General features: G+C 42.0%; 1 protein-coding gene across 6 annotated transcripts in view; it reads left to right on the forward strand.

The window, feature by feature from the left end:
* Positions 1–1,958: 1,958 nt before the first annotated feature.
* The window catches only part of RPS6KA3 (ribosomal protein S6 kinase A3), a 108,005-nt gene continuing 97,632 nt past the window's right edge, over positions 1,959–12,331 (forward strand). For 3 of the 6 annotated variants that reach the window (XM_033104973.1, XM_033104965.1, XM_033104981.1), the window contains exon 1: positions 2,268–2,347. Coding sequence is in view for 1 of the 6 variants with exons in the window: in XM_033104954.1 (XP_032960845.1) it covers positions 2,279–2,347 (69 nt within the window). In the remaining 5 variants the exon portion in view is untranslated. Of the gene's footprint in view, positions 2,348–12,331 lie in introns of all 6 variants that reach the window. The other 3 variants (XM_033104962.1, XM_033104990.1, XM_033104954.1) reach the window with 2 other exon arrangements.

The following is a 12,331-nucleotide window of genomic DNA, read 5'->3' on the forward strand; positions in this document are numbered from 1 at the left end:
AAATGGTAATGTGGCTTTGCAATGTATTATATACGAAAGATAAATTAGGCACTTTGTACACAAATGCCAAACAATACAGAACTCCTTGTCTTCAAACTTCTGCAAGCTGGTTTTATGTCAGGAATTACGGAGAAGGTGCTGCCAAATTATCTGAGTTAGGGTCCAGATTGGATTTGCAGCACTTGAATCAAGCATATTGGCGGAGGTGAAAAAATCACGAGCTAAATCCTCCCCACCCCCCCAGACCACTGAGCCTGCCCAGATGTTGCTCAACCCTGAGCTGTCCCCCTGAGTCCAAGGCTGAGCGAGAGGGCGCGTAGCGAGGATTTCCGGTCGCCTCTTCGGGTTCCCTAAACAGATGGAACCTCTTCAGGTGGCCTGTGCCAAGGGGCTCTCTCTCCAGGGAAGGCCGCAGAAAGAGCCCAACACCTGATTCTCTTGGGCCTAGCAAGAACCTTGCCCCGCCCGCGCAGACCTGGCCGGCTAGGTGTGGGGCTCTAACCTCATCCCCACACCTGCGTTCAGGAGGAAGGCTAGGGCTCTCCAGGTGTCTGGGTCCCGAGATAATGAGAGGGAGCTGTTAAAAGGCGTGCTCTGGGAACGCAGCGGGGGACGCGCTGTGGTAGCCAGGCGTGGGAAGCCCGGGACGCCTGGGCCGAGGCCTGAGGGAATGAAGGCACTACAGCCTGGAGAGTTCCCTTTACTTTTTTCCTTCTCCTCGTAGGGCGATAAGCCAGTGGCTGCCGTAGCTTTCCACTCTGCCTGGCGACTTTTGCACAATTCTGCCCGGGGGCAGTAAGCTCGCCACGGCACCTGGCGCGGGGCACACGGGGTCTCACTCAAGCCCCCGGGACCCACTCCAGACACCCAGGCCTCTCCCCACACGCTCTCCCTGTCTTCTTGGGCGCCGTCGCCGTCTGGGGATAGGGTTTCCTCAACCCAGGGCTTCCCTATCTTGGGCAGGAGTTAGAACTCCTCCCTCTCTCCCCCTCCTCCACCCACGGCCTGCCTGATTTTTTTTAATTTAATCTTTTATTTAAAGTCAACAGAGGAGCAGGAACCCCGGACTTCTGCCAACAAGATATTTTAGAATAATTCCCCAACCTCTGCCGAGAGTCTCAGGCAGCCTTAAAGAACCTCCTTGTTTTCTCCTTCATGAAGATTTAGGCAGCAAGGAGTGGGGGGATTTAAGGGTCCAGGTTGAAGCCCGAGGGCTCTGCGGACTTGGGAGGGGGGGACGACTCATGCAAGACAAATGAATTCTAAATATTAAAAATATAACACAAGAGTGTTAATATGGAGAGCCTTGGATCAAACCGAGAGCCAAACCCCCAGGGTTCTCCCAGGCACTAAGCCTTCAGTGTCCCTGGTGTGTGTGTGGGAGGGGGCAGGTGAATGCACAGCGTGTGACCCTGGAGAGGGCAGGTCCTGGCCATTACGAGATGTGCCCATAGACTCGGCTCACCCAAACGCATCCACGGAGGAGTCAAGACGAAAAGACACCCCATACCCGCTCCCCGGGTCCTTGGCACCGGACTGTGCCCCCGGAGCCTCTCCCATCTCCCTCCTCATCTGGGCGGGTACCACTGTTCGCTACATCCCCAAGGATCCTCCGACCTGGTCGGACCCAAGGCTGTTCAAAAGCTCCCACCCTTTCGCCCCTCCTGCTTTTCCCCCTCTTCTTTGCCCCGCCGACGCCCCCAGATCTCTGGGGCTCGCCCTTCCTGAAAATAGGCGAGGCCCAGAAGCTGAGGCTAGGGCGAGGAAGGAGGGAGGAGCAAAGCGTGGCGACCGGGGGCGTGTCTTCACAGAGCCCCGCCCCCGGGTGCGCGCGCGGTGGCGGCGGTGGCCGAGCCTCGCTCTGAGAGACAGGTATCGCTAAGGCGCCATGTTGTGAGCGGAAGTAGGGGAGCGCGCGGCGGCCGCTGTTCTGCTGGGAGCGGGCGCGGGAACCCGCGGTGGGGGGCGGAGCTGTAGTCCCCGCGGCGGAAGGAGGAGAGGAAGAAAGGGGCGAGACCCGGTGCCGGGCAGCGGCGCGAGGTTCTCGCTTGGCGCGCGGGCGTCTCCAGCGGGCGCGCGGTGTTCGAGGGTCGGTGTCGGACACCGAGCCCTCTCTCGGGCAGCCTCTGTCGCTGTTGCTACTGCTGCCGCCGCCGCTGCTGCTGTTGCTGCTGCTGCTGCCGCCGCTGCCGTGGGGCTCGGGCAGCGACTGAGTGGGGCCGGCCGCGGGGCGGGCGGGGAGGGAGGAGGCGGTGAAGGCGGCGGGCCGGGGGGGAAGATGCCGCTGGCGCAGCTGGCGGACCCGTGGCAGAAGATGGCTGTGGAGAGCCCGTCCGACAGCGCGGAGGTGAGTGCAGCGGGGTGGCGGGGGCCGGCGCGCCCCCTCCCGTCGCCCCCGCCGGCTGGCTTCCCTCCCCGGAGCTGGCCACTCGGCCCCTTCCTTTGCCTCTCGCGTCTCCCCTCGCTCCGGGATTCCGGTTGGGGTAGTTGGGGTTGGTCCGTTTGCCCTTCTGTTCCTCCCACCCTCACCCTCACCTCCCCGCCCTTGCTAGGGGGGCTGTGGTGTGGTGGCGCGTGGGGTTTGGAGTGGGCGCTGGGGCTTTGCAAGAAGCCGATTTTAATCAACTTTGCGTGGGGAAAGCGCGAGGCGGAGCGGGGGCCGGCGAAGAGTTGGGAAGTTTGGCCCTGCCTGGTTGGAAGCTTCCGTGGACCCTGGTGGCTTTGAGGGATGAGCGAGGAGTACGAATTGGGTTCACTAGGGAGCAGGGACTCTCGAGTCCCATCCAGGGACAGGGTTGTTTCGGGAAGACTGGCGCGCGGGGGCAAGAACGGCCCAGGGCAGGGATAGCGACCTGTGGGGGTTTCTGGTTGGGATGCAGGACAACCAAGGGTTTTTGCTTCGAACTGCCGCAGCGGTTTCTCCTGCTGCAAAGGAGAAAGTGGAAGCCTGAGATCCTCCATCCCCGCACCCCCCCCCCCCCCGTTTCTGAGGTCGCTCAGTTCTATCGAGGACCCGGTCCCTGCGAGTTTAGCTTGAGTTTCCTGTCCATGGAGGTGAGAGAGTGCTATTCAAGGAGATCAGCGGCCGTCGTAAAGGGCTTTCTGGTTTTCCTCGCACGGGATCTGGTGACCGTCCCCGAGACACCCACCCGAGTGCCAGAAACCCAGATATACCCCCAAACAGGGCAAAATAGAATTTCCCCCGGACACACCACAGCACCGAGCTTTTCACAGCCGCCCCTTGTCCCAGAACCAACTCAGGGTCTGCGAAAATAACCCAGACAAGACCCATTCCAGGGCATCAGCGCTCCTCTTCGAGTGGAAAATCAGTTCCTGATGGTGGCGCGTCTGTGATTCTTCCTTCTTGACTTTTTGCTGTCTTCTATCCCCGCAGCGGACTTTGGGGGATTACAGGATGATAGGCTACGTGTGTGCAATAGTTACCGAGTGAGTGACCCCATTTCTGGAAAGCATGACTGAAACGCGGGGGTGGAACGGGACAGGCTCTGATGAGTGGTGTACTTGGCCGCAGACGCTGCCCTGCCGGCCTCCGCAGTGTGAGAGGTGGATAGGGTTACTGGTTACGTCAGTAAGACCCAGGCTCAGTTTGATCTGAGATGCGGGACACTTGCATTCTCGGGCATAACGGAGGGGAGGGAAAAGAGGGGGATCCGTTTAAATCGCTTTTCAATTTTTTCCTAGTCACCTCCACTGCTGTATAAAGTGTTTACTTGCTCTGCTTAACGCAAACAGAGTTGTAATAGTGCTTACGATTGGTGCTTAGTATTTTGCGATTTGGATCGTATTTTAAAACCCTAAACTAAACGCTGTGCATCAATTGAAAAGACATTGATATATGTTACCTAAATTTTTTTTGAAGAAATCATGTTTTTAAGAATGGCAGAATTACGAGAATTTCATTTAAAATTATGTTAGCCAGACTAATACTATAAATATTTTTATAAGAAAATCAGATTTAGAATGTTTGACTTGATATTGTGAAGAACAGTATTCCAAGGGGCTCTTTTCATTTTTTTCCCTCAGAAATTTTTTTGCATTAAATAATATAGCTAAAAGGTTAATAATGTTCTCAAAGTGCTGACCTTGTGGAAAGAAATTGAATTTGCTTTGAGCCTGATTTTCAGATACAAACGTTAACATGTGCAACTCATAACCAATCCACTTTTCTGCTTGGCACGTACCAATGTGTAAAAAAATCACTTAAAATTCTACCTTACCCTTTTTCTGAATAGCTTATACTTGGATAAGGAAGGCACAAAACTGATGTTTATTTAGCACTTACTATATGCCAGATACTGTGCTACATGCTACTATTTCATTTTCTCCTTCTTATAATCCAACAGAGGATTATGGTTCCCATTGTTACAGATTAAGAAACAATCTCCGAAGTTAAGGGCACAAAGATTATAAATAGTAAATGGCAGAGCCATAATTCAAAGCCAGGTGAATATAATTCATGTGCTTTCGCTTTATATTAGGGTAGCTGCTTCAAACCCTTTGTGGAAAAATTCAGGGTATAAATAAATAAGCCAGTAGTTAGAGGTCATGTGTTTTTCAGAAACAATTATGGTATTATAAGAGGTCTCATTTGTTAAAGCCTAGTTATTTCAGTTACTGTCATGGTTTCCAGAACCTGGCAGATAGGATTACACAATTTGCCATTTTGAAAGAATTTTCTGATATTCTGGCATAAGGTATGTCGAATAGAGCCAGTGTTGCCTAGATTGATTAAAACTAGATTTTAACAAATTGCCTTTAGATATTTTGTTGCCTTTGGTTGTTCAGCTGTTTCAAGTAAATTACTTCTGATACAAATTTGAAATTATTGAAGCCAGTAAGGAAAAGGTTGAGAATTTTCATTCAGAAGTCTAATATTGGACTTAATATTATGCCTACTATTATTGTGCCATCTCCTCCCCAGTAAATTCTTGGCAGAGAATAATTGTCTTTTACCAGAGGAAGGTCATTTTTAAAAATACTCATTTACTTGAGTAAATACATAAAAAAATTTTCCTCTCCAGGCTAAAAGATTTCAGGGTTGGTCTCTATAGGAATTTACATTTGTGGTATCATCCCTAGTAGAACTTTTTTTTCTGTATCCTGAGCACTTAACATAGTACCTGGCACGTACAGATTATGGACCTAGTAGATGTCCGCTGAATGAATTATGAAGGTCAGGAGTAGGGTGATTGTCAATCTTATCTCTTTTCTTATCATTTTAGTCTCACATTGAAATATGAACAATCTTAAAAGACCTGAGTACCTCACCATAAGTATAGGCAGTTTCTTCACTCCTTTACCTAGCCTTCCTGCTTTAAGACCTCACTTGGGTCTCATGGTGCTCAAAACAAAACAACAACAAAAAACCCTTGTGGTTGAACTCAAACATGGGTCAGAACATGATAGGCTAGAACAAGGCCGAATGTTTAAAGAAGCAAATTTAGGATAATAAAGGAATTACTATGTGAGCAAAGTCAAGGTTGGTGCAAGATTAAAAACAAAATAGCTTCCTAAAGTGTCCAGGTGAATTTAAAACTACTTAATGAGTTAATTTAAAGATGCTAGTATGTTTTTGAATATTGAACTGTTTAGGAGATGGGTTTCAAAGAATTGTGGCTGTTCTGTTCTACAAATTCCTTGCCACTGCTGTCAGGGACAACATGTACTGGATCCTAAGCTTGACCTAAAATGACACATTTTTCTCAGTTTCAGTAGAGTAAGGATAGATGATAATAAAGTTAAATATGAGCAATTTTCAAAAATAAAATTAAGTGTGTTATTTTTGCTTTATAGAAATATGTTGTATAAAAATAGCCACCTTGAATTCCTTTAAATAACAAATACCCATAATGCATTGAAACATGGTAACTACATAAATATTTTCTTTATAAGAAACGAGACCCTTGTGTTAGAAACTATCTTCAGTGGATGTGCAGCCATTTTTAACCTCAAAGATTACACTGGATTCTGTAGTACTACTGTATGAATGTTAGGTTTCTTATATTTCTTCTGTAGGGGAAAATATTAAAAGTATGATCGTTGATTTTGCAAAAATATGTTTTATTAAGTTTTTTTTTTTTTGTTCTTCCTGTTTCATTTTTACCACCTTTCAGGTTTTTTTCTTTCCCCCAAGTGAAGATCTGAGGAGAGGACAGGTATTGTTACATGTCAACTGTCAAGTTAACTGTGACACATTACTGAACACTTCATTGTTTTCAGTGATTATAATATAGGATGTCAGTCTTTGTTAAACTAAAATTTAGGAAAGTTTGCTTTATTTTGGCAGCTTGATCCTACACTAATGGGGTTGATCCAAAATATGAAACTTCTTTGGTACATTTAAATTTAAATTTTGGTACATTTAAAGTGATAAACTTATCTAATTAAAGAAAATATAGGCAGAGTTTGCCTTTTCTTTAGTATGTTTCTGGAAATCACAATAAGTGTGTCCTATTTTTATATAAGAAGAGTGGCATAATTGGGATGTGCATTCTTGACCAAGGACATGACATTCAATAAATTATAACATGATCAAAAATACAGCAGATCCTTTTATCAGAAGTCTGAATTGCAGAAGAATTGTTCTGAAGATTTTTAAAAAATTTATCATCTACTAAAAAATTTATACCATTGTGATCATTGACAAGATTTGCTCTAGAGTTCCATGCTCAGGGACATGTGATCTTCCAGACTGTGAATGATGTGTGATGTCAAGTGGCCCAGTTCACCAGTGCAGACTGGATGCTTTAGACTCAGTAGATCAGATTACAGTGTACGAATGACAGTGACATCTTGGTGGTCTCAGTAATGCATGAGTGTGATAGTGCAGAGTTGTATATGTGTTTTGGTGGATAACAAGCTTTAAAACATTGGAATGCAATTGTGCAAATATATATATTGCACATCCCATTCCCCAATTCACATAATAGAAAGAAAAAACAAGCAACTGGATTTTAATACTTGGCATTAGATCCCTCCCCCATCAGAGTTGATACAGTTTCCTATATCATTAATCTGGAACGTCATCAGATCTCAGATATTCTGGTTTATCAGTTTAATACCAAATAGCGTAAAAGCAAAGATAAAATAACTGTAAATCTTAATTGTTAAGTAAAATGTGTTGAGTTAACAAAAACAAACAGAAATGTACTATATACATTTTATAAAACAGATTCAGAATAAATATATCCATATAGAACATAACTATTATTTAATACATTTGGCCTATTTTAAGCAAATACATTAGTTACTAGCAATTAAATATTTAAATTTTACTTATCTCCTTAAAATTTGAAAGGCACTTTGTGGGATTATTTGGATGTATGGCGAAGTGTTAAAGAACATATGCTTTGGAGCCATAAAGACCTGGGTTTGAGTCCTGGCTCTGCCACTTCATCACTTTGTAATCTTATGCAAGTTGTTTAATATATCTCTATGCTTCAACATCCTAATCTGTAAAATAGGGATGCAAATAATATCTAACTCATGGGGGTGTGGTGAAAATTAAATGAAATGATAATACATGTAAAGCCCTTGGTTCAGTACATGGTTTAAGTGTTTAATAAATAATAGTTATAATGAATCATCTCTCTGACAACTGTCTGAGGAAGTTCTGTGTTTTTCCTCTGGGGTAATTCTTCAGAATCAAGCAGAACAATTAAAAATGATTTGTTTGATTGATCTGTTTAAACAGAGCCATTATAATATGTGAATATAATTGCAAGGGTGAGGCAGAACAGAAATCTCTTGAATCTTGTCCCTTTTTGTATTGTTCCCCTCTTTGTTATTGTCTTTAAAGGGGGAAAAGAGATAAAGAACATTTTGAAGAATATGTGTGGAAGAAGGAAGAAAGGAAAGTGCGTTCACATTTCAACACTGCTCAAATTGGAAGGCATCTCACAGTCCATGGCATGTCATTGTTTAATTAGCAGTGGGATTTTTTCCTTAGTGATATATGAGATAATAGTGTTTCCTACACATGATGATTGCCTCATGAATCAGGGAAATATGGTATATCCTGTATGTCAACCTCTTGAGGGAAGTGTGTCCCTGAAGAAATGGGTAAAAGTCAATTTATAGTGTCAATGGGTAGAATTTTAACTTTCTAAAACATACCCAAAAAAATGTGGACACCTTTTTTCATTTTAGGATCAATTAGTTCTGTTAATTTCATTTATAGGGACAGAAATTAATATGGTACACCTCCCTCCCCATTACTCTATAAACACATTTGTTTGTTTGTGTTTTTTAATATGACATGAGTAACTGGGTTTTCCTGTCTAGAAATATAATCCTTTGGATTTGGTCTATTATGTGGTATTTATCCTAAAAGAACTTTAAAAACTTAATTTTTCAAAATTTTTTATTGAGAGCACAGCTCACAGTGGCCCATGCAGGGATTGAACAGGGAACCTTGGTGTTATCAGCACCACGCTCTAACCAGCTGAGCTAACCGGCCACCTGCCATACTTAAGGAGCTTTAAATAGTACATAGCAGTATTTTTAACTGAGAAGTCTCTGGACATGTTAAAGGTGTATCTGCGTCCCAGCAACCATCTCCTACCTCCACAAAAACCAAACAAGAGTGGTACAGTCAAATAAATTTGGGAATTACGGATTTAAACAAGATTTGACCAATGTCTTTACTGCATAACTTTTTAGAACTTTTAAGATGATGTTGTATGTGATGAGTTTACAAAAAGGATGTGGCCCAGAGCATTTGAGACTTGATGTCAGAACCCCTTTTTTCTGAACCATCTATTGAAGTCTCAAAGGACACAAATGCTTTGCAGAACACAATTTTGGGAAGTCGGATAACTGTAGTAACATGATCCAGTATTGCCTGGAAATGAGCAGTTATGTTTAATTGACTGTATCAAAGCTTTTTCTTTAACTGTGAAGAGTTTTTTAAATTTTAAATTGAAATATTTCTAAATTAAATTGTACAATTTCCATCTTAATAGTGGACTAAAATTTAAATATAATAATTTAAATAAAAGTTTAAAATAATTTAAACATTTTTATTCAGTGTTTTGAAAATCAGTGGTCATAATCTATGTTAATATCAAGCTAATTGCCCCTACTATATGGCCCCTACATGGCTTGCTCTATAACTTATGTCTAATATTCATAGTTTCTAAAGAGCCCCTTTTATCATTTGCTACCTTATGCTGCTGTCAATATACCTACTTCTCCCATTCTCCTTTTTTAATTAATTGCTTCTGACTTGCAGTTACTAGAAAACATACAGCTAGGATTAATGATATTTTGATGCAGCCATTTTTAACTTGGGAATGTTGTTGCTTCATCTTTAAAAAAACTTAAACTTACAGCTTAGCAAACAATTAAAAATAGTGCCCTCACCTATTTTCTTATCTCTGTCCATCATATACATATACCTCTGGGGTCAGGTGTTTGATGGGCATATTACCTACTAATAAACAGTGATTTTATGCTCCAACATACCATAACAAAATGGCTCAATTACTGGCATTACCTAGTGTGCATATTTACCTTCCTCTCTTGAAGGTGTCAGCTAGAAAGGAATGTGAGTGAACTTAAGAACAGGCGGCTACAAGACTGAAAGCTAGCCTACTGCCCCACCTGGAGTCAGGTCTCCACATTGTCTTTTTGGTTTGGTTTGTGTGTATGGGGAGGTGGGGTTGTGTTTTGTGTTTTCGTTTTTCATGAAATAGTGCTAGTTTCCTGAATATTAGACACCCTACACTTATGTGTAAATCCAAAAGTGCTTTTATATTTCCTTTCATTCTTATCCTATTAGTATACATAGAATTACAGCAATAGCATAACTGAAATCAGATTTCCCCATCTTAACTAATACATCCATGGTTTCTTATATACCTTAAAAACTAATGTTTTATCCACCATGTAAATTGATTTTTATAATCTTACATATGATCACAATTTTATCTTCAAATCTGACGTGGTCATCTAGATTTCTGTGAGCTTGGCCTCTAATCCTTTGGTCCACAAAGCTTGTTATAGGAAACTTGGTTTAGTCATTTGATATGTGTTAGAAGCAGATGTCAAATGATAGCCTGAAGCAAAAGATCATTTTGACATTAATAGATTGAAGTACATTTCAAGTGCAGTGTTTTTAGAGAAACCTTCACTCCAGAAATCTTGTAAAACCTATACCAAAACCTCAGTTACCAGAATGTTATTTCAGTTCTTAATATTTAGGATCAGAGGTGTCTACCTGAAAACAATACAAAATGATGGGACAGATTCATTTGAAAAATAAATTTCTCCATAGGCATTGTTCAGTAGCCACTAGCCCCATGTGGCTATTGAGCACTTGAAATGTGGCTAGTGTGGCTGTGGAACTGAATTTTAAATTTAATTTTAGTTTACTTAAATTTAAATAGTCACTTGTAGCTATTGCCTACCACATCGAACAGTGCAGTTCTAGATTATAGAATTAATACAAATTGAACCCTGTTTTTCTACACCAGTGTTTTTTAACTCAACCTTCTATTATTTGTATATTGAAATTAGGCTAAAATTTTTTCTAAATAAAAATATGTTTAATACACTTCTTCAAATTATGTTTAATCAGCTTTGTTTTGTCTCTCTCCTACCCTAAAAAACTTGGTAAGCCCTCCTAGGTGGTGCATGCCCCTCATATCACCATTCTGCACTTTCTACAACTTTACTAGTTTTACAGTGACATTTCTCATTCAAGTGATGACACCCACACATTGGGGAAAATTGGCTATCAAAAAATGTTGCATTGTTCACTACACTGTGCTATATTAGTACTGGAAAAGGGGATTGATATATCTTGGAGACTAACATTTACTGAGTGTCCCCTCTGACTAGATACTTTTATATATCAATTTGAATGAGATAAGACATAATTATCCTCAATTTACAGATGAGGAAGCTGAAGCCTAAAGAGGTTCAGTCACTTATTCATGGTTGCACAGCTAGTAAGTGGAGGAGGCAGGATTCAGACCCGAGTCTCACAGATTGTAAATTCCTTTGGCATTCCACTAGACGGCCCTGCTTGATGATTCAGTCTAGATGAAATCTCCTACAGGGGAGAGAGGTTCTAGGTGGTCTGCATGAGTAGATGTTTTATGGGAATGTATACGAGGTGTGATAAAAAAGTGTGAATGTTTAAATTTAAAATTATGACAGTAAAAGACACATTGCCATCAATCCCCCTCAAAATACTCCCCTTCATTTCAAACACACTTATCCCATCGTTCTTGCCACTTTCTGAAGCAGTTCTGGAAGTCCTCTTTCATGAGTGTCTTTAGTTGTGCTGTCATGGCTGCCTCGATGTCCTGAATCAATTCAAAATGTTTACCTTTCATGGTCATTTTGACTTTGGGGAAGAGCTAGAAATCACATGGTGCCAGATCCACACCAGTGAATGATGTGGATGAGGACACACCATAATGTTTTTATTTGACACAAATTTCCATACCAGAAGCGTTGTGTGACATGGAGCATTGTCATGATGGAGAATGAAGTAAAGACACGCATGAAAGAGGATCTCCAGAACTGCTTCAGAAAGTGGCAAGAACAGTGGGATAAGTGTGTTTGAAACGAGGGGGAGTATTTTGAGGGGGATTAATGGCAATGTGTCTTTAACTGTAATATGTTTTTTGAACATTCACCGTATCTTTTGGTCATACCTCGTAGGTAGAGTTGGAAAAATAAAGTCGATATTACTCTCCAAATACAGTGTGGTTAAATAGGCTTTTTGAGCTGGCCTGAAGAACAGCATTTTGACATAAAGTAGGAAAATATTTTGAGATTTCTGAATAGCTGTCTTACAAATGAACGTTTGAAACGAAAACTATAGTATTTGGAAAAGAAGGGCTGCCTAGATGTTATTTAACAGCTCTCCATATAGAAATGCCTAGGTGTGTGCTGAGTAACTGTGCTCTGTTTTTTAATTGCAGCAGCTTAAATCTTACTTTTTTATATTTGCATCTTTTTTACAGAAAAATCTATTTGACGCTCTCTCAGAGTGCCAGAATACAGGATCTGGCTCAACCTGCCAAAGTTGCCAATTATCTTGCCACAATATTAGAAAGGAAATTGAAAGAAAAGTTACACAGTCATTGATGGGTTATTTTCCCCTATTGAATTTTCAAACTGTTAGCTCAAATAGCCCTAATTAATCTTTTTAAAAATTGAGATATGATTTACATACCACAAATTCACCCTTGTAAAGTATACAATTCAGTGGTTTTTAGTATATTTACAAGGTTGTGCAACTATCACCATTGTCTAATTCAAGAACATTTTCTTCATCCCATGCTCATTGGCAGTT

Source organism: Rhinolophus ferrumequinum, chromosome X, assembly GCF_004115265.2.
Source record: "Rhinolophus ferrumequinum isolate MPI-CBG mRhiFer1 chromosome X, mRhiFer1_v1.p, whole genome shotgun sequence".
NCBI lineage: Eukaryota > Metazoa > Chordata > Mammalia > Chiroptera > Rhinolophidae > Rhinolophus > Rhinolophus ferrumequinum.